The sequence below is a fragment of the Mastomys coucha genome, unplaced genomic scaffold, assembly GCF_008632895.1.
Source record: "Mastomys coucha isolate ucsf_1 unplaced genomic scaffold, UCSF_Mcou_1 pScaffold21, whole genome shotgun sequence".
Lineage (NCBI taxonomy): Eukaryota > Metazoa > Chordata > Mammalia > Rodentia > Muridae > Mastomys > Mastomys coucha.
Window position 1 is genome coordinate 128,706,001 of NW_022196904.1, and position 22,973 is coordinate 128,728,973.

At 47.0% G+C, this 22,973-nt stretch overlaps 1 protein-coding gene across 7 annotated transcripts in view; it reads left to right on the forward strand.

The window, feature by feature from the left end:
- Inpp5a (inositol polyphosphate-5-phosphatase A) overlaps window positions 1–22,973 on the forward strand; it is a 186,826-nt gene that overhangs the window by 110,595 nt on the left and 53,258 nt on the right. For all 7 annotated transcript variants that reach the window (XM_031388695.1, XM_031388693.1, XM_031388691.1 and 4 more), the window contains 4 exons: window positions 7,107–7,170; window positions 12,655–12,758; window positions 19,653–19,705; window positions 21,133–21,252. In XM_031388695.1, the coding sequence (XP_031244555.1) occupies window positions 7,107–7,170; window positions 12,655–12,758; window positions 19,653–19,705; window positions 21,133–21,252 (341 nt within the window). The remainder of the gene's footprint in view (window positions 1–7,106; window positions 7,171–12,654; window positions 12,759–19,652; window positions 19,706–21,132; window positions 21,253–22,973) is intronic.

The window sequence follows — 22,973 nt, forward strand, 5'->3', positions numbered from 1 at the left end:
CCATCCTCAGCTATAGGACATAGTGTAGTGGAGGACCCATCCTGGGGAGCACTGTCCATCCTCAGCTACAGGACATAGTGTAGTGGAGGACCCGTCCTGGGGAGCACTGTCCATCCTCAGTTGCAGGACATAGTGTAGTGGAGGACCCGTCCTCCTCACTTTCCTTTTACTATTTATTTTTCTGACTTCAGTTGTCCAGCCTCTCTGACATCTCAAAGAGAGCATGAAGAGACACTTAAGCCATGCATGGTCAAAGTGATTCAGAATTCAGACTGACTGTGTAGATTTGGCTGCCTGCATCACTACTGGCATCCATATAATCGGGGCATATGCTTTGTCTCCAGTGCTCTTAGCATGGTAGTCACATTATACACCTGTGCTCACCCCCTGGGTCACCCCTAGTTTGCAGCCTATCCTTGGCTTCTCTGGTGTGGCTACCCATCATCCCCTCTGATCACTTCTTATTCCTGTTGACTACTTTGTGCCCCCTACTTCTTATCCCTCACCTACCTCTTGTTCCTCTGTCTAGCAGTTCTCCTTCCTGCCTGACAGTCATGGGACTGGGCCTTCATCCCTGCTCTCTCCTCCACCCCTAGTTCCTATTGGTAGGTCCATCGTTTTAGGATAGCACTGTCCACCTGGTCACACTCAGTGGCTATCCAGGCCTATGATGTGACCACTGTGCTGGATAGTTTTATGTCAGCTTGACACAAGCTAGAGTCATCAGAGAGGAGAGAGCCTCAGTTGAGGAAATGCCTCTATAAGAGCTGACTGTAGGGCATCTTCTTAATTAGTGATTGATGGTGGGGGGAGGAACAGCTCATTATGAGTGGTGTCATCTCTGGGCTGATGGTCCTAGGTTTTATAAGAGAGCAGGCTGAGCAAGCCAGTGAGCAGTGCTCCTCCATGGCTTCTGCATTATCTCCTGCCTCCAGATCCCTGTTCTTTTTGAGTTCCTGTGCTGACTTCCTTTGATGACAGTGATGTGGAAGCGTAAGCTGAATGAACCCTTTCCTCTCCTAGTTGCTTTGTTATGTTTCATCATAGCAATAGTAACCCTAAGAAGACAGTCAGCTTGAATATTTCTCTGTGTTCTGGGTTTGGTGGTGCCCACTTGTGGCTGCGAGACTCCTATTCATCTACCTTTCATATGCAGCTTAGGATCACCTGCCTAGGAATGGCACTGCCCACAGTGGACTTGTCCCTCCTGCATCAATTAACAAGCAAGAAAACCCTCCCACAGACATGCCTTCGGGCCACTCTGACAGACTGTTCTCCAGTTAAGGTTCCCTCTTCCCAGTTGGCTCTACTTGTATCAACTTTACAATAAAAACAAACCAGTACCCCCCCACTCCACCCCACAGCCCAGGTGTCCCGTCCTAGTAGAAACCTTAGGCTTGCTTACCCCTCCTATCATTGTCCACACCCTCGGGGTATGTGTCCCTCCCACAGCCCACCTTCAAGACTGTCTTGTTTTGTTTTGGCTGCTCCACACTATGGTAACGTGAAATGTTAACAAGCGTACTAATCTGGTGGAATTTATTGTAGTCCAACATGAGATATTAAGTGGCTGTTGTGTGGAGTGTTTACCCTCACTGTCAGGATGACTTGTGCTTTGCCCTGGCAGACAGGGCCCTGCCCTTCCCAGGCTGCCTAATTGGAGATGCAACAACCGGGAGCTGTGACAGGGTTCAGCACCCCATGTACAACATGCCAGCTCCCATGGTGCACGCTTTATAAAATGCTCCTTAATTCAGGGACAGAATATCATTAACTTTGTAAGTGGATGAATACAGTGGACAACCAATTTAATTAACTTCTAATGTCGGCTGTTGGATGGGAGATGGAATGAAATTATGTGTGCATCTCTTGGGCCAACGGCCAGCCTGGATGGGGCTTGGTGCTGGGGGTCAAGGGTGGAAGGGAGCGGCTTTTTGCCGTCATCTCCTGTCCAGCCCTAGAAGCCGAAATGCGTCAGCTCTCAGTTTGTATGGGTTACAAAGGAGGACAACCTGTGACAGCGACATGGTAAATGCTGCCTTTCCCACGTGCCCCCACCCCAAGTAATGCTAGCGAGACAGGCAGTAATGCTGTCTCATCCAATTAGATTGGCTGCTTGTGAGTTTATTATACAAGGAAAGATCAATAAAGCTCTACATTGATTGAAACGAAAGCTTTGTTTCATTTATTATTGTTTATAATCTAATGAATGTTAAAATAACTTTGCCCTGATTTATTACTCAATCTGTTAAATTGTTTTAAAGCCAGCATACTCAGGGCTTACCTCTGGGGTTTGGTCAAAAAAGTACTTTTTGTGAACAGACTCAGCTTCTCAGAAGCTGTGCTTCAGGTCATTTTTTGAGCCTTAAGCAGACAGTTGAGTATAGCAGGCCAAGCTGCCCAGCCAGGAGACCTCAAGGGTACTGTGCTGATGATGGACTTCCTCCAACAGCTAATCTGTTCTGGGGGACCCTTGTCACATTCCTGCCCTCAATGAGCTTCCCCCTGTAATGAGACATGCTGAAGATCAGCAGGCAGCTGGGGTATGCAGCATTTCAAAGGAATAATGGGGTGCTGGGCTGTGCTGTGCTGCTTGGAGGAGATAGTGTTCCCATGGAGACTTGGAATAGCAAGGGCTCCTGTGAGAATCACCTGGAAGAGGAGAAACAAGGCATGTCATGACCCCAGTGGCAGAGACCTTGGCTAGCCCATGCTCATGGCCAGCAATGCTGGAGCCCCATGAGTGACAGGCGTGCTGATTTGTGTGAGCGCATAGGGCAGAGGGTATATACTTAGAGGAGCCTGGCGGACTCTTGGCTGCAGAGGAACCTATGGGGGGGCGGGGGGAGGAATAGCAGTGGCAGAGGGATTTGGAGCTGATGGCTTAGCATTTGCAGAGAATGGAAATTGGAGATAGACAGTGGGTCTATGGTCTGTCTGATTTGTAGATGAAGTGAAGATAGGTGTTGAGACAAGTGGCAAAGCAGGGATGCTGGAAGAATCAGGGAAAACCATACTGTCCAGGGCTGCAAAGGAGAGAAGGGATAACTATGTCCAAAATTGGCGAGAGTCGGGTTCTAGGAGACCAAAAGGGGATTGTGCAACCACCAGAGGATCTTTTAGAAAGGGCCAGTGCAATGCATGTGACCTTATCAACCAAAGATGGGGTGAAGACCACCCTAGAAGGAGGAAGGGAAAGACAGAAAGAAGGAAGAGAAAGAGGAGGAGAAAGAGGAGGAAAAGGAGGAGGAGGAAGAAGAAGAGGAGGAGGAGGAGGAGGAAACTCTAGAGTAGAGAGTGTGGTACCCTAGAACTCAGCAATAAAAGTGCGAACCTGTCATCCCATCAGTAAGGAGGCTGATGCAGGACGACTATCTGAAAGACCCTGTCTTTAAAAAGGAAGGGAAGGAGGAAGGAGACTGTGTCTGTGTTGCTGAGGGAAATGTCTGTCTGGTTTGCAATTTGAGCACCATTGAAGAGTTAGAATAGAGTAATATTATGGTGGTGAGAACAGAAACACATTTGGAAGCAAACTTTTTTTTTAAAGCAAAAATACTAAAAATAGTTTTAGCAAGCAGAATTCCACAGGATAGGAAAACATGCTAAGATCAAGTTGGGTTATGCCCAGAAAGCAAGACAGGCATATTCATACAGGAGCTTTAGTTCCACAGTATGAAAATGGCAATGCCCCAGACTCTATCAGGGGTTGATCCTGAGAGATTGTGTGCCCTTAATAGCTGCATAGTGGAGTGAGGCCGCTTCCTTTCCTTGGGGTGAGGCATCTGCCAGGTATAGGGGAGGTATATGTGTTTACTCCTAGGGAGAAGTAAGTGAGGTATGGGTGGTTGAACCTACTCATGCTCTATTATTCTGTCAGTTTTAATTTGGAACACCAAAGATCTCTGTTTGCAGCCCTAAAGATTACTTATTGTTATATGGTACAAAGCTTTTTTTCTGCTCATAGATTGATTTTATTTAAAAAAGCAAAAACCTGGAGTTGGAGACACTTTATCCATAGAAACAAGATAGTGCAATCTTAAGTGAGGTACTGCTTGCCCAATTCTGTATTGCCTATAACGAACACCGTTGGCCTATGCAGAGAAGCCCCTGGTACAGAGATGCTTGTGTGATCTCCTCATTTATAGGATTTGTGAGGCAAATGGCACTGTTGAATATCTCTGTTGATAGATCTGTATGGCTTGAGTTTAGAACTAAGCCATTTCCTGGAAGAGTGGGCTACACACAGGAACCTAGGTTAATGGTGTGCTCTTTGTTGCTGACATCCCAGCAGAAATGATAGATTTCCCAAACCAATTTGTTTGTCACATTTGTTTGAGAATACACAGTGATAGAGGTGTTTCTAATTAATAGCCCAATGTCTCTTCTATATGGGCTCCTGCTCTAGAACAGGAGACTCCCAGACTTGTAGGTGGTCATATCAGGAGTACAGCAAAGCACATTGCTTCTTTGCTCTGCGTTGAACGTGCAAACTGTAGTTGGCCACTGTTGTTCTGACTCTCCTGTGTGTGCAAGCTGGGCATACCACTGTTACATTCAACGAATGAAGATAAGTGGTTGGCTGCACTCTCTGAGACTGGATTGTGTCTGTGAACTGCTATACTCCTCCTGAGGCTAGAGTGTATCTGGTTGGCTACTCTCCCCCTGAGGTTGTGTGTCTGTGGACAGCTACACTCCCATTGAAACTGAAGTGTGTTTGACAGCACTGTCAGTGTGGCTGATGGGGGATGGCAAGTAGGTCCACTCGACCAACTAGTTCTCCTATGCATACTCCCTGTCATGCACCCACTTAGCTGGGAGTCTGGACTCTAGGCCAGCCTTAGCATCCTGATACTGAGCTTGTCAGGAATTCTGGGTTACTATCCTGACCTTCAGGGATATCAGGGCTCTCGCCCAACACTCATAGCAGTGGCAGAAACACAGTAGAGGGTGGCTGCTGCTCATTAGCAGAAAATGAATAAGCACTGGTGATGGGTTTATAAATATGTAAAATGTATTTTAATTGTTTATAGCAGAAGAGGCAAGGAGTCAATACTCTAAGATGTTAGATGCATACTACCAACATGCCTCGTGTTCAGGGGCTTTCTGGTGGCAGCCCACAGTGCACCACCACACAGACCCTGGGCCCTGTGATGGGTGGAGTCCTGGCTGTATTGATACAGTGGCGAGAACCCTGGAAAGTTGGGTTGAACTTTGGCTTTGTGTATTCATTAGAGCTAATAGTGGAGTTTCTGATTCTAAGAATTGTAGTTTTGATGTATTCATTGCAGTTTATTTCCATTTTATCATAAACAATATCATGCCAGCCTTCTCATGTAGGAGGCAAGGCTTAGTGCTCAAAGTGGTCTTCATTACGCTCTGTAGTCTCTTCACCTGGGCAGATAAAGAGGCATCCTACATGAGGCTGTGTATCACATGGGCCTGGAGCAAGTGTTAGGTTCATGCTGAACTCAGTTCTCCAATGTTCTCTTCTGGCCCATAGAGGAGGCTCAGTCCCTGTGTCTATATAAACCATGGCCTTTTCTACTGATGCATCCTCAAGAAGGTAAACTGAATGCTGGCTCCTTCCAGGTTCTGCTGTAAAGGTGCCTCACTTACACATGTGTGAGCAGAGGAACATGTCACTCAGTGGGTCTGGCTGGAACATCCTCAGAGCAGAGGCATCTTCCTGCCACAGTACAAATGGGGACAGGATGTAAACCAGGAAAACCCTGGAATCTTCTGGAGTCAAGGGTCGGTGTGATGAATAGAGCACCTTGTTTGTTCAAGGGGTGTCTGGCAGGATGTAGGTGAACAGGAGGAAGAGTAAAGGGAAGAACCACCTGACTTCAGGGGACCCTGGATCCTGGGACTGAAAGCACAGAGTTAGCTGTATGGGAAAGCAGAGGGCTAGAGGATGATCAATAAGTCTCGGGGGGATTGAGGAGGATAGAAGATGCCATAAAGAGTAGGATGAAGCCCTGTCTCACCCCACTGTGGAGTGACAGTATGTAGAATTCCACATACTCATATACCAGATGGGTCCAGTTTCATGGTATGTTATATGAGCAAACCCATACACCAGACAGCTCAAATATGAGGCTTGAGTGGAGTTTTCTGCATTGGTAATCAGAGTTTTGTTGAGTGTGGTAGCCAGGGGCAAAAGTTTATACTAAGCAGTATTATGAAAGAATTTGAGCTTTACCTTTGAAAGGCCAAAAAAAAGCCACCTGTACTGCTAGCAGACATGGTCTTGGCCTCCTACTTGCTGCCCTTGGGGTCCGGTGGCATGTGTAGACCAGGCTATTCCTATGTGGATGCTGAGGAAGAAGGACCAAACCCTTCCTTGTGTAGACATTGGGCTGGGTGACCAGGTCTGTTCCTTTGCAGACCCTGAGCTAGGGGACAGACCTTAGACTTTAGGAGCATTCTGGCCAGGGGGCAGCAGACTGTTCCTGTGTGAACACTGAGCTGGGGTCAGACCAGCTTTGTGGAGACACTGAGTTGGGGACCGGATCCATCCTTATGTGGACACTGAGTCAGGGGACCAGGCCTGTCCCCATGTAGGCAACAGAGTTGGGAAACCAAACCTTACTGTGGGAGTTCCAGATTGTTCCTGTGGGGACATTTGTGGTGGGAATTGACTAGCTTCTATACTTTGGTCCATAATTATTGAAACCATTTGTTTTTGGACTCCATTTCTTGTAATAGTAAATCCTATCTGTGCCTGTGCTGTGGTCATAGAGTAGATAGTAGTGGGTGTTAAGCTGTGGGATCAGATGAGTGAAGCCTGGTGAGATGAGCCTGGATCTCCTGGGATACTATGTAAATGTATGCAGCCTGGAATGTTACAGCTTGGGGCAGCAGCACTGTGAGGAGACTCATGAGCTGTCTGCTTCCAAGTAGTGCAGCCCAGACCCGACCTCCTCATTGTGCTTGGTGGGTGGTGGTGGGTGCTGGCCTGCCTGCAGCCACCTCAACCTCAGTACTGGGACTTAGTGGCAGATTGTCTCCTCTGTTGTCCTTGCAGAAACTTCTTTTGTGGCTGGGAACCTCACATAGTAGACAGTCCATACTGCCCTGACTCTGTGTTTGTCTTTCTCTTACAGGCACTAGGAAGCTTTTATTTTCTTCACGAATCCTTAAAAAACATCTACCAGTTTGACTTTAAAGGTAAGACTCCATGCCGGCTTCCACAATCTGTCTTTGCAGCCCATCCTTTGGTCTGGCCTCTCCAAGTCCCTCTAGCTCTGTTGTCATGAGAAGGCCTGAATGGTCTGGGTTTGATGCCACTTGCATATCTTGAAAACCTGGTACCAGGGCTGGCGAGATGGCTCAGCAGGTAAGAGCACTGACTGCTCTTCTGAAGGTCCTGAGTTCCGATCCCAGCAACCACATGGTGGCTCACAACCACCCATAATGAGATCTGATACCCTCTTTTGGTGTGTCTGAAGATAGCTACAGTGAATTACACTGGAGTGAGCGGGGCTGGAGTGAGCGGGGTCAGCAGAGGTCCTGAGTTCAGTTCCCAGCAGCCACACACATGATAACTCACAGCCATCTGTACAGCTACAGTGTACTCATACCCATAAAATAAATAAAAATAAATCTTTTTTTTTAAAAAGAGAAAGAAAGAAAATCTGGTACCCTGGCCTCCCTAGGAGAGATGCCGCTGGGTCACATGCCAAAGTCCCTGCCCTCTCCTGCCCATCTCAGTGGACTCCAGCTTCCTTACAGGACTCAGAGGAAGGAGTTTGAGAGGACCTAGTGGCCCTTTGAAATGTGAGCAAATGAATGTCATAGGAAGATTGCATGTTTCAGAAGCAGAAGTGGACATACTTGTGGTGGAAATTCCTGGCTGTCATTTGGTGCTGGCCCTGTACTGAGTGTCACTGCTGGTGTGGCTCTTTCCATAGTTCATCTCTGTGGAGTCTTTTGGGATACCTTTTACCTCAATGGGAAGGATTTCTTCAGGGTCCCATTTACCTGTTTCTTGTTATTGCTTCTGTTTTAAGTGAACCTTCTTGGACTCCATGCTGAACTGGGGCCAGATCATGTCACTTAGAAAACAAACTGAGTTCATGACAATTGTGAGAGTAGCTGTTACACAAAATGTTCTCATTCATTTAAACTCTTGGTTCCTAGCTGGTGACTCAGTTTGGGGTAGGTGGTTGTAGAGCCTAGCTGGAGGGTAGTGGGTCACTTGGCTATATCCCAGTTCTGCCTCCTGATCTTTAGGTGTGAGCAGTTTTGCCATCAGAGCCTCAAGCCACCCCTGCCAGGTCTTTCTACTGTGATGTATTGTACTTTCAAACCCCAAGCTAAAATCTTGCTTTTAAATTACTTCTTATCAGTGCCCAGGGCTGCTTTCCCATGACTCTCTGGATACTAGGTACCAGTGCATGGCACCAGCAGTGATGTTAGACATGGATTGTTCCCTTCAAAGCTAGGGTAAGACACAATACCCAGGAGGTCTCTGAGTTCGAGGCCAGCCTGGTCTACAGGATGGTTTCAGAACAGCCAGGGCTCCACAAAGAATCCCTGTCTCAGTGGGTATACAAAAGAACATCAAACTCAAGAGATTCTGAATCTACAAGAAACCGTTTACATACATATTTAACTACTAAATCAAGTCAGTCATATTGTGCTTTACTAACACACAGTTCACTCTGTAAGACTTTACTCAGGAACCTCCCATTGCCAGTAGAAGCAGAACCAGTGTGGGCGTGTGCTAAGCATGCTTCTATTCAGGGTAAGACTTGACTGCAAATATAGTGGTCTGGCCTGGTGGCAGCTGGCACTCACGGAGCCTACAGGGTCACCTCAGGGTAAGGAGAGCACACAGTACTCATAGTCCTGGCATGATGTGAGCTATTGCAAGAAATCTAGACTTTGTAAACATCCTGAATAAAACTAAGAGTTAGTAACCCAATCTGAAAAAATAAGAACCTAGTCAGAAATCTAAGGAGTCCCTGAAAGAGCAGCGGAGAAGGATAGAGGGGACTTCTACCTTCTGATCCAGTAGACAATGTTTGGAAGACTTGATGTCCATTCTCAAAGATGCAAGCAGAGCAGCTCTTTTTGGATCCAACAAGAAATAAGGGCACAGGGCGAACCCATCCCCCAGTAGACAGGTAGGTGCAGGGGCATCCTCGCTGGAGCAGGCATGCTTTGGAACTGCAGCTGGTGGGCATGCACGTGCAACAGAAGTCATCTGGGTCCTGGAGGCTGAGGTGGAGGAGCTTGGAGAGGAAGCCTCCTCGTTCCCATGTGTTTGAGCTTTAATTCTAAGAGTCCCAAAGAGCTCTCACAGTCAAGGCTGAGTGTTCCCTTTCCCTTCACAGGGCCTGCCTTCAAGGAAACCAAGTCCTCAGCTAACTAGGTTCTCATCAGAACCCATCTGGCCAAGAAAGTGATACTCAGCCCCAGCTTCTAGCCCTCTTGTCTTGAGGGATGTGGGGTTGCTGAACAGAGGGATGATCACAGCCTTGTGCAGACTTAGTCGAAGATAGGTGCTGTTCTGGCTCTGTGAGAAGATGCCTCCCTGGAAATCCTCAATCAGCAGAGGCTAGCAGGGGGGTGGGGGATTGAGTGTCTAATACTATAGCCATAGGGCACATGGCCTCAGCCCTGCAAATCTGTCTGCTTCTTTGATCCAGTGGCTCATGTTCTGCCCTCAGCAACGTACTAAAGACATAAAAGTCAGGCTAAGGAGATGAACCAAGTCTCTGACACAGACTCAAATATGACAGAGATCTGGAACAATTGTACTGGGAATTAGAAGCAAGTGTGGTCAGTGTACCCAGGATTGAGGTACAGGAAAGTAGGAAACAGAATTCACCATAAATGGGGAAAAAAAAGAATACAAATTGGAGGCGAAATGAGTGGTATTGTATACAGGAAATCAGAGAAAATTGGTTCTTAGAAAAGATCTATTAAAGTGATAAACTGCTAGCCCTATGAACCAAAAACAAAAAAGAAGAAAGACACAGAATATTGATAGCAAAAATTAGTAAGAGACCACTCAGAAGTAAGGGACCACTACTGATAACATGGTAATATCAGAATATTATAACAAACCTGTGCCTATAAGTTTAATAACATGATAGAACAGTTGTAGGGACATCACAGTCTGAATATTTATATGAGGGCTTTGCAGCTAAAAATACCTACAACTGTGAATGAAGTTAAGTCAGTGGTAAACCTCCTGAAAAAACCTGCTAGGCCTGGGAGTGCTCACTAGTGAATCTACTGAGGGAAACTACACTGTTCTCTACAAAGTTCCCAGGGCTAAGCCAAGGAGTACCTGGACCTTCCCTGGAAGGCCAGCACTGCTTGAATCCTGAAACCAGACAGAGGCAGTGGAAAACTTCATGACATATTACTTCATGAATATAAGATGCAGACGGTCTCAGAAAGACTATAGCAATGTGTAAGAAGAGTTATCCACTATGAGCAGTTGGGGTTTATATCAGCCAATAAAACTGCTCACACCATCTGTTAAAGAAAGAAAACATCATGACTGGGTCAATAGATAGAGAAAAAGCTGATGGCAAAGTTCAGCAAATACTCTCAGCAAACTAGGAATCTCTATCCTCCGCTGGGCAAGACACTCAGCTACAGACCCTCCAGCATGCATCAGAGTCAACGAGAAACTGGGAAAATGAGTGGTGTGTCATTACAGAGGGATGCTGGTCAGCCACCGAGAGAAGCAAGCAGCTGAAAGATGCTGGTCTAGGGACTCTGCACTGCAGGATTCCAGCTGTGACTATCTGGAAATGGCAGAACTCTGGAGACATAGAAAGCATGGCTAGATTGAGTGAAGTGTTGTGTGAGGGTACAGAGGACCTTTTGGACAGAAAAACTGGGGTATGTGATTCTGTAGCAGTGGGTACATGACATTTGTCTGCATTTATCAAAACATAACACTGCAGCACGAAAGCAAAGCCTTAAGTACACTGACTTGAGTGGGTGTCACGGTCTATGCGGACATGCACACATGCACATGTGGGATCATGCACATATACACATGTGGGATGGGCACATGTGGAGTCTCTAGTGGCTCTGAAATGACCTTTTAAAGATGTACCCTCCCACCCCAGTTTCTTCCTCATCCTCAGGCAACATAATGGCTGCTAGATTCCTTCCGAGTGAGGGAGACACTACCTATCCACCCCGGGTGCTGTCTTTTTGCTCTGCTGAGGTCTTTTTCTCTCCAAGTGAGGGCGACACTGTTGTCCTTTGCAATGAAGGTGGTGGTGGTGGCTTCAAAGCCCAGCACGCTCATATCCTCTATCTAGTATCTGCAGGAATCTGGAGGATAAAATAGGAGGCCCATAGCTGGGCAGTGGTGGCACACGCCTTTAATCCCAGCACTTGGGAGGCAGAGGCAAGTGGATTTCTGAGTTCAAGGCCAGCCTGGTCTACAGAGTGAGTTCCAGGACAGCCAGAGCTATACATAGAAACCCTGTCTTGAAAAACCAAAATATAAATAAATAAATAAATAAATAAATAAATAAATAAATAAATAAAAAATAGGAGGCCCATGATGCAGTCAGCTCAGAGTTGACCCAGTCCCAGGACAGCTCCCATGGGCTTTCAGGTCCCTGTTATATTCATCATGCACCATCAGCACAACCCACACAAGATCACATACCTGAGTGGGAATCCCTGGCCCTAGCTATTTTCTTAGAATTGAAGCTTTGTTTTGCCTGGATTCAACTTCTACCCATTTATGTCTGGAACTACATCTCTCAGCTAGCTCCCGTGGTCCTACTCTTCTCATTAGTATGGAAAGCACTCCAGACAATGAAAATTCTGCTGCTCCTAGAATTTAAGGACATGTTAATCTCTGGGAAGCTGCCAGGCCAAGGCTAGTCTATAAGAACCTGCTTCACAACCCAAGAGCTTCTGTTTCAGCTTGGAATCTTGGGGTGCTGGGGCTGGTAACATAGGGAACAAGACTGTCTGGGCTATGACCTGGCCTTGGAGGCCAAATGTTGTCTGGACCTTCTGGTACCTTGAAGGCCCAGCACTTCTCTTGTCCTGCCTGTGAAGGGTCTAAGAAATACATTCTTATGCTTCTCATGTATTGCTGAGGATGTGGGATACTTGTCCATAGAAAGGATCTCCCTCAATCCTGCCTGTGGAAGGACTTAGACTAGGGCCTGCCGTAGTTCGGTCAGTACAGGAGAGGTAGGGAAGCAGCTAGCAGGGCAGGTCTGAAGAATGCCTGCCCTGTGTCTGTCTACATCTCATGTAAAAACTGTTCCCTGGGATATGAGTGATGTCGTTCGTGTGTGAAGAGGAAATCAATGTTATTAAATAAATTCACGTGAAGGTCTGAGTGAATGGTAATTCCACAGCCCTCTTAAATATATTCACGGCTTTCAAAGAGGGTGCCAATTAGCCCCTGTAAATCTGCAGGCTGGGAGCTCTTAGGGGATAATGAAGTAGAGTGTCAGGTTCCAGGTCATGGAACAAGAATTTATGAGCCACAGGCACCTCTGGAGCAGCAGTTGGCCTCTTGCCTGCTTGGAGGCATCCGTCTGACCCAGAGGCTGCTGTGGTAGGGCATGGCATTCCCCAGTAGCATGAGGCTAGTTGTTAGGGTGTACTGATGGTGTTAATTCACATCATTCTTTCTATCTTTTCCAGCTAAGAAGTATAAAAAAGTCACTGGCAAGGAGATCTATTCGGACACTTTGGAGAGCACACCCATGCTGGAGAAGGAGAAGTTCCCACAGGACTACTTTCCTGAGGTGTGTGAGGACTCGTGCCTCCTCATCAGCACACTGATTATCAGAATGAGTGAGTCAGAGGCGATGTAGGTTTGGACTGTCTTCCACTGTCAGCAGTTACAGTCAGATGTCACGCTACAGGACTGTTTTCCTACGAGTTCAGGGTGACCTGAACTACCCTGAATAAGGGCACTGAGCATGTAAGAAAGAGCTCAGGTTCTGTTGTCACTATGCTAAAAATGTCACTTTGAGACAGAAGAGCCATTCCCAAAAGAGAAGGAAATGTCTTCATTCTCTTGGGCTGATACAGTGGCTAGGAATCCCTGTGTGCCTTGATGTGCTATTTCTTACGTGCCGGATGTGCAGGCACTGTTCACGGTAGGCTTTCACCATCCTTGGGGTTGCTGGAGTGAGAGCCAAGTCCCCGGAGGAGGCTTCTGGCTTGCCACAGCCAGTGAAGATGCAGCAGCTAACAGAACTGGTGGCTTAATGATACATACTAGCAGTTGAACCTGCTTGGTAAGAGTTTAGAAATTAAAAAGCCAAAAACTGTTTTTTTTTCACTCTACTCAGTTGAGTAGCTTCCTTCAGGCTTCATTTGGACATCTTGCCCTGAATCATGTGTTGGGGTATAATAGATGTTGGATGCTCTGGCTGGAAGCGTTTTAGGTGCTGAAGTAGGAAGAATAAGAATTAGTCTCTAGTGGCTACTAGCAGTCCACACATGTCCCACCTTGACCATGATATTGGGGCAGTCCAGCCAGTCCTGAGGACTGTTCTCTGGTTCTGTCTCATAGGCACTGTGTTCACTTGCTCAGAGTTAGTTTATTTATTTTTTTTTTAGCAAGGTCCCAACTTTACTAACTTGCATTGTAATTGTGCCCTGAATGAATGAATGAATCATGGCTGCCTCTTGTCAGTTTATGGCTTGGCTTCCCCATCCATTGTCCCCAGGCCAAGGATGTCTCAAATCTCTTTCCTCTGCTGGTTCAGGTCTACCCTGGTTCAGTTTCTTGGCCCTTTTGCTTCACGCCTCCTAAGGGTGAAGGAGGGTGGCAGGGAAGGTTCTGTGGTTTATATGTAATGACTACTGAATTGGAATGTTGCTGATTTCCACAGAAGGACTCCATAGACATTGTTGTTCCCATGGACAAGCTGTGCGCTAACAAGTCAGCTTTAGAGTCTAGTTGCTGCTGAGTTTGGGCTTTTACTTGCTTAGGACTGATCACAGTTATCCTAGAGGCATCTTTGGGGCTCTCACTGACCATGATATTTCTCATTCAAAATTAGCCAGGGCATGAGGGCCCAGGTAGAAATGATTGGTGCTGGAAGAGTTTAGGGTGGGCCTGGAAGCCAGGGCTGGCTGAGGTAGTAGAGCACATGCCCTGTGCTCTGGCTTGAGATGTTCCTTCTCTTGTAGGGCAGGATGAGCACTGAAGGGTGGGTAGTGTTGGGCATAGGCAAGCATGGTGCATGCGCCAACTCCCTGGGGAGTCAGTGTTTGAGGCAGCTCCCTACCATGCATCTCTTTACCCCCCAACCCCATTTAATACTTCTTTAAACTATCTCAGTACTGAGGCAAGGAGACAGACATTTGGGCCCCATCCAATGTGAGCAAAGCAGTGACTGTATACACTCCCTGGCCTCAGATGTGACTATACCGACTGTATTCACTCCTGAGGACAGTGTCTGCTCCTTCTCTAAAAGCCCCAAATGTGCCTACTGCTCTGATGAGCTGACATTGTGCTCTGTGTTTTAATTCCTGTGGGTATAGTTGCTCTGTGCATCTACCACACCTCCAAACATGTCAGCAGACATGTGGTGTCCCCATAAGAACCCAGGGCTCAGCCTTTATCCCTCACAGCCACGTGTGGCCTCCCTGTTATCTTATTCTCGCATTACCTGTGAATTCCAGAACTGGAACCCCATCGGCTGGCCCACAGAGCTCTGTGGTGGTTGGTTCCTGGGCCTTCAAGGAGCCGGGGGTGGGGGTTGGGGAGGGGGGCGCTCCATGAACTCAGCCTTACGTCATGAGATGTGTCATGACACCACAGTAATTAACAGCAACAAAATCTCATTTTAAAGCTACAAACTCCTCCTCTGTCCTCTGTCAGTTCTGTGGTGCTTCTTAATTCATAGAACCTCTCAGAGCATGCTGTGTTCCATTAAGGTAGGGCCTGGGGCTCCAGTGCAGGAGTAACCAGCAATAGCTCTGTTCACAGCCTCAGTATCCCTGCCCTGGGCTTGCCCCTTAATGCCTTCTGCCAGGCCGTCATTGCACCCAGCACATTTAGGGGAGAGAATTAGTTGAAGACTGATCTCTCTTTCTTTTATTGCCATCACTTAAGGATAATCTAAATGTAATTACTGTGATGGAGGCATAATGCAATTCCAAATAATGACGGCCCTCTGCTTCTAAAACTAACAAAACTTTCTCTGCTGATTTATGGGTGCTTCTGGCTCAGTATGAATTTCAAATGACGCCTCTGGGAGCAACACTCCAGATAACGCGAGGCCATTTTTAAAAAGCAGATTTGTGTAGTCGATCGGACCGAGTCATTTTTTTCCTCTTGGCCGTGGTGAGAAATTGGTTGTTACCATAGATCACTGGCCCTGCTGCATGTGCCCATGAAAGATGAATTAATTCCACTAATGCTCCAAGCAGGCCTTCCTCAGTGGGGCTGCTTGGTGATAACCTCCCACAGCCTCTCTTTTCTCCGTTGCAATTTATGCTCTCTCAGTAGATGAAGCTGCCTGGATTCGCAATCCATCTGCTGGCTCAAGGAACCCTATTAACAGGGGACTGAGCAGAGGCCGCACGAGGTGAGCACCATGTTGCTTTCCCAGGCCTGTGTTGGTTGCCTTTCTGTGGCCATGGCTCCTCTTGAGAGAGAGAAGCCCTGTGAGGGCCTGGGTACACCACTCCAGAGATATGAGATTCTTGCCATTCCCATCAGCTCAGAGGAGTTCATAAGTGAAGGTTTCAGAAGGTGGTCAGGAAAGAATATATCATGCTAGAAGTAGATCATCAGAGTTGAGCCCCGCCTCCCGTCTGCAATGATCAGGTGACAGCTTTGTAGGTAGGTGCTTCTAGGCCTTTCAAGGCCTTTACTATGGGCTGGGCTCCTGCCTCTAGGCCTGTCTTTGTGGGCCTTCATTTCCCTGCACAACAAATACAACTGTAAGTACAATTACTACTTACAATTGTAAGTAATATTTGTCCTATACAACAGGTGCAAATGTACACATCTGTTTACATGTGCATGTGTTAGTTCCTTTGCATATATTTGTGTGTGCCATATGTAGAGGGTAGTCAGGGAGGCCCCACTAAAGAGTCTCCGTGTCAGAAAGGCACCCAATGATCTGCTGATAGGGTAGGACATGTATGTTGGCTAGCCCCATGTAGCAGCTACCCAAGTGTTCATGCTTGACCGTAAAAGGGAAGGAGTCACAGAAAGATAGGACCTTGGCCCAGGAGCAGGAACATGGATCTCCAGTTCTCTTCCCTTCTTCAGGCTCCTGGCCGTCTGAGGAAGTTTGGGGCTCTTTTCCTTCTGGTTGAAGGGAAAGCTTTGCTGTGCTTCTTTCAGGTTACTGAAGGGTGTATAGGATGCTGAAAGAGGACTGTCTTTTGACGTAGCTAAGTAGGGCTTGCTGGCCCTTGGGAGGACAGAGATGTGTCCCAGTCTAGACCAAGGATATGGATAACACTGAGGTTATACATGGAGTGTCAACTGTGGGAATATAGCCCCGGGCGATAGCTACACCTTGCCATTCTGTCACAGTGTTGGAAATGAGGTCTCAGTGGTCATAGTTGTATTGATGAGTATGCCTTGGAAGTAGTATGTTTTCCATAAATATTTTACCAAACTGTTGGGTTATACAAATATTAACTGTTGTGTTTCTTGAGATTCACCTGGAACTCAGGGAAAGTCTCGCATCTAGCTAGACTCCTAGTTGTAGTTATTACCAACATTTGTTATAGAAGAAAATGCTCATTTTATTGTGTATTTAATTAGTAATTGATGTTGAAATCAGTACTCTATTATGGAAATTTAATTTTTAAAACAATATATGCATTTGTTTATTCAAGATGCACAGTGTATGTGTGTACCTTAATTTACACAAATTTGAAAACTGAGGAGAAAATAATTTCTGGCCTTAAATTCACAAATGCCTTCCATTTGCAATGGCAGTGAAGCTGTTGCCCACTGAGTAATTTTAGGCAAAGTGACTGCCCGTGGAATTGGCTTGCTACCTCTCTGGAAGACCTTTTAGGAAGCGGGAGGTGGCTGCTCCTCCTGTGGAGCACACTACTCAGTGCTGTAGACATCTCTGCATTCTGTTAGCCTGTGCGTACTGGACCTTAAGACAAATGTAGGTGTGGTCTTACAGAGCCATGCTTGCCTGTAGCAGGACCCACACTGTGCTCCATACATGAACTGTCATGGTACTGGGAGTGCAGTGAGTACAGGACCACACAAGCTGATGCCTGAACTTGGGAGAGGTAGCCCAGTAACTTGTACTACAAGGACATCCAGTGTAGATTCCATATTAGATGTGATGTTAACTATATTAATCATGGTTCTCTAGAAGAATAGAACTTTCAGAATGATTCTCTTTCTCTTTCTCTCTCTCTCTCTCTCTCTCTCTCTCTCTCCTCTCTCTCTCTCTGTCTCTCTCTGTCTCTCTCTGTCTCTGTCTCTGTCTCTCTCTCTCTCTCTCTCTCTCTCTCTCTCTCTCTCTCTCTCTCTCTCTCTCTCTCTCTCTCTCTCTCTCTCTCTCTCTCTCTCTCTCTCTGTGTCTCTCTGAACAGAATTTAATAGAATGGTTTACAGGCTGTGGTCCATTTAGTCCAACAATGGCTGTGTACCAACATAAGGTCTAAGAATATAGTAGTTTAGTCCACAAGAGAAGTGAGCTCTACTGCCAGTGGAGGAATGGAGTTGGTAGTGTGAGTGAGAGCAAGCAAACAAAGAGACCAAGCTTCCTTCTTCTATGTCCTTTATATAGGCTGCAGCAGAAGGAGTGGTCCAGATTAAAGCTGGAGCTTCTCATCTCAGAAGATCTGGATTAGAAATGGGTCTCCTGCACAACCCTTGCCACCTAAGCAGGCAGGAGAGCTGGCCCTGCCCCTCTCCTGCTGCAGCACAGTAGAGATGGCCCTAGATATGGGGGTTATGAGTGTTCCAGCTAGAGGGTGTTGGTATGGGAAACCAGCCTTGCCTCCTGTCTGCTGGGTGTTGGTGTGCAAGGGGATGCCCCCTCCCCCTCCTGCATCCCTTACCATCTGTGGTGACAGGAGAGCTAGCCCTTAGGGCATGAGGGTGAGAAAACTGTCCCTGTCTCTCACTGGCTGCAACATTTGGGAGAGCAGTCCTGCACCTGGGCAGAAGGGTAGAGCTGGCCCTGGAAACTGGGCTTGCTGGTTAGCTGGCTAAGAGCATGAGACTAGGAGAGTTGGTGGGCTGACCAACTCAGATACCTCTCAGGCTCAGATCCAGGTTTTGAATTGGCTCACCCCAACATTTACTCATCAGTGAACTACTGGAGTACACAAAGGGGCCAGTCCCACAGATCCAAAAGGACAGGATCTCCATGACACAGGGCAACAACAAGATATCTGAGAAGAGTCCCAGTGAAGTTCCAGTACTGATAGAGTAGCAGAAGCCAGAAGCCTTGTATCAGAGCAGCAAGTCATGGCAACGAACAAAGAAAGTGCAAGCAAAGAAGTGTGGACAAAGTATCAGGCACTGTAGAGGGTCCCCACCCTGTGGGGCATTCTCTTTAGGGAGGTAAGACTCTTGCTCCTGCCTCCCCTTTGTGAGCTGGGGATACATGAGGCACTGCTCCTTGCCCACAGGATCCCTGCTCCCAACGCTGAGGGGCTTTCTTAGATGGAGCTGTATAAATTAAAATTAAAGTTCATGTCTTTTATCCATATACCCTGAGTTCTGGAAAGGCCATTGTCCCTCAGGCAGGACTGATGTCAGCAGACTGTTTCATGTGCCTGGCCCACTTGTGTGTTCACATGAGCAGGCTTGGTTAGCGTTGCTGCAGCAACATTGGGACCAGAAGTTCAGGAGGCTCAGCCGTATGTGCAGTGTATCTGAAGCTGTTGTAGTCAAGAGCAAGGACCAGCCTCTTCTCCACTCTTTTTCTGTCCTCTTCTCACCACTTTCTCTGATTTTCTTCCTTTTTCATCATTTCAGGACCAAGCAGGGGCTTCCCAGACTGAATAGTGGTCGTTTGTTTGTTTGTTTGTTCGCAGAGAATGCAGGATAATGTGACCATCCCCTTTCTATTCTAGCCTTCAGTTAGCAATTCTAGCCTGAGAACTAGGTGGTTTGTCAATCACAAAAAAGTTATTTTCCCAGTTTCGGATCCCCAGTCAGTGCAGAATCCAGGAGCTAGCATGGCATCTGGTAAGGGCTGTATCCTCTTTCAAGGTAGGGCCTGCCTACCTGCCCTCCACAAGCCCAAATAAGCTCCAGTGTGGCAGAAAGCAGGGAGAAGATAAAAATGGCCCAGACTCCCTTCATCAAGCCCCTTTGCAAGAAGGTCCAGCCCTGGTGGCAGGATCTCCATTCAGACCCCCTACATCTCAGCCCCATCATATTGGAGGTTGGCTGTCAACGTCAGGATTTAGGGGACATTTAGTATGTAGCACCTGCCCTGCCTAGTAGCTGTCCCACATGTGCATAAACACTGCATGCTATGCCACTGCTGAGAGTGGCATCTAGAGTTAGGAGAATCATGAGTTTGTGGCCAGCCTGCATTGTGTAGCAAGGCATTGTCCCCAAAACAAGCGAACAAGCAAAGTAAGGAATGTCTCTTAGCTGTGCAGTGAGCACAGCTGAACCATGTGGCTTCCCATTTCTCTGTGTTACTCACACTATAACCTTTACTTTTCAGTGCAAATGGTCGAGAAAAGGCTTCATCAGGACGCGGTGGTGTATTGCTGACTGGTATGTTACATGGCATCTGATTGACTGTCTCCACTTCACATAATTTTGTGTGTGGCAAACATGCTCCAGACTCAGCTCACTTTGAACAGGAACATGGCTACTCAAAATGCCCTATTACTTCTCTTGGCTGATGAATAATGCCATGTGGCACAGTCTTGTCTCCTGTATCTTGTAAGTTGGAGATTGAGGTATTCAGCACAAAGGAAAGCAGGGAGACCTCTTGTCCATCCTCAGGTGTAAGCTGTGTGTGCCAGAGCCCACTGCACAGTTGGACTGGTAGGAAGGCTTCCCATTAGGTCCCAGGCCACAAAGTTAAGCTCTGCAAAGACAGCCTGACAAGTTGATGTTATTTGGTACAGGCATCCTAGCTCCATTCACTGGTCTCAGCCTATTTTTTCTTTGAATGAGCATTCTCCATAGCAATACCAACCTTGCCTTCCTGAAAACTGCAGAAACATATGGCTCACTTTTCAGCTCCTGAAACAGAACTGACTAAGCTCTGGTCTCTGTAGTTCAACTAAGGTATTAGACCAGGCCCCTAAAGATGTTCAGGAAAATATCTAGAATGGACATGGAAGAGAAGAACAGCGGGTATCTAAGATAGAGGTACATTTTCTCTTAACCCAATCCAGGAGGTGGCCATCCATTTGTGCTGCTCTTTGTCCTTGGTCTCAGGAACCAACTTCTCCCAATGTAGTATGGAAGGGTCACTTAAGGCACAGAGCTAGTGGCTGGGTTGTTGAATTCTCCTTCACATTGCTTCTGAAGAGAAATGATGAGATGCGGTTCCAATGCCCTGTAGAAGATGTGGCATGGCAGTGTATGCCTTTGGAATGGTATGAAGCTGTCATTTGGCAAAGCAGATGGTACATGCTAGCTGGAGATAGCTAGGCTCCAGATTTCCCAGGCTACATTAGCATGGGAAATGCTAATGTAGACCACACTCTGGCCTCTTCAAGTCTATATACATGAGGCCCCTCAGGCTGCATGTTCAGAGGCAGTGGAAGGACTATTTTTCTACCTGTTTTCATGTCCCTCTCTTACATGGTTCCTAACACTAGTTCATCTCCTGCAGTGTGGGCTTGTATGAACAGACTCAGAGAGAAGCATCCTCCTCACTGAAGCTGGGTCGACAGCTTACAGGAAGTTCTATAATACTATTGTTTCTTTTAAGAAAAACAGTCTTGTTCACTTAGCCAGAGTACCTATCTTTGTGATGATTTATTGGTGCTATAACTGATGGTTTCACGCCTTCTGGCTTGGGGAGGCAATGCCGTAGTTCAGTCTGGAGTGACTAAGGATCGGTGCTCAGGACTCTGATCCTAAACTGAGGAAGAGGGCAGGATAGAGAGAGAGGTATAGCTCTGTTCAGCATAACCTGGAGTTGTAGCTCTTGGTTAACAGGTCCCTTTCTTTGTTCATTACAGTGCCTTCGACTTGGTGAACATCCATCTTTTTCATGATGCATCCAACCTAGTGGCCTGGGAGACAAGCCCCTCAGTGTACTCGGGTGTCAGGCACAAGGCTCTGGGCTATGTGCTGGACAGGTAGGTGCTGTACCCTAGCCACTCCTAAGCATGACTCTGGCTGCTCTGAGGCTCTTCATGGTTTGTGTTTTCCTATGACAGTGGCCCTTGGGAGTGTCAACCTGTAAAGGATGTAAACTTTCCAACAGCATCCACTGGATGAGCCCCTGGGTCGACAGCTTACAGGAAGATCTATAATACTATCTTATTCTTTTAAGAAAAACAGTTCTTGTTCACTTAGCCAGAATACCTATCTTTGGGATGATTTCTTAGAGCTATAACTGAAGGTCTCATACCTTCTGGCTTGGGGAGGCAATGCTGTAGTTTACTCTGGAGTGACTGAGGATAAGTGCTTCTCTTTCCTTCTGTGCTGTATTGATGTGTGTGTGCAGGGGTGAAGATATACTATGTGGCATCACAGAATTGCCATGGCTGTGTTTAGCTGTAAACTTAAAAATGGATACCTCTGGTGCTCTGCTAGCCACGGGCAACATCCTTCCCATTGATCTGTCCCTGTCCAGAGTATCTGGGGTGTTGAGCTTGGGTCAACTCAAGGAAACTCTGCTGCCCAGCTCATCATGTATTGCCTTCTTCTACCTTTGTCTCTTTCCCATCCAGATGGCCTGGGTGTGCTTCCTGGGCAAAGGACGATCCCTGGCCTTAGTGGCTGTCAGAGCTAGAGACTGCCCACCTTCTGTTGGGGCTCCCACCTGCCCTGGCTACAGACTTTTCTGTGTGTGATGACCTGTGTGGTCTTGGATGGTTCAGGACTAATAGCCTGTCATCCAGAGAAGATGGTAACTCTGACTGATAGGATGAATCTGGATCTGGGTACCAGTATTTATCTGACTTACAGACAGGCATTCTCTGAAACCAGTCTTTGATCCTTCCTTGTAGTCTTCCAGTTGATCCTCTTGCCATGTGACAGGGAAGGATCAACTCTGGTTGGCTATAACCACTTGCCACAGACCTGGACAAGTGGTCTTGGTTTCTCCTGATCCTCACACTGTTCCCTAGAGGCCTGGTAACAAGCCAGAGCAGGGCAACATATTGAGCTCAGAGGAGAGAGAGTATATGGAATCAGATTGGCTTGGCTTTAGTCTCCTTTCTTTAGCCCATCCTGACCTCCACTCAGATCTTTGTCTCCCTCCAGCCTATACCTGGCCTCTCCTTATGCTCTCCCATCCTCCACACTTTCCTAGAGCATGTCCTGTCTGTTCTCTTGAAGAAGTGGCCATCTATAAGTATAGGTGTTATGCTGAGCAGAGGATTCTGTGATCCCCAAATCATAAACTGTCCTTGGGACAGTCATATCATTGCTGTGTCACTGAGAGAGGAGACACTGGTTGGGATGTGCCAAGCCTTAACTCAGTCCGGAAGAAAAGAGTGGCAGGGGAAAGGTGTTCCCTGAACCTCTACAGGCTTCTTGGAAGATATTTGCATCAGAAGGAAAAACAGTCAACCCAGGGTACTCATAGAGCCATTTCTAGACATGTAGAGTATTGTTCCTATACCATCAAATTCTTGATGGCAGAACTAACATAGTCTCATCAAAGGAGATCCTAGGAAGTATAGCAGTTCTGCCCCAACATCCCCAGTGACCAAGGGAGGTGCCTTGAGGGTCCCTAGCATCAGATGAGGTTCCAAAGAGCAGCTGCTAGGGAATTCTTACACAAGCCTTGAGCACAAGGCTTATCTCTTCCTTGAGCCTTATGAGATGTGTGTGTGTGTGTGTGTGTGTG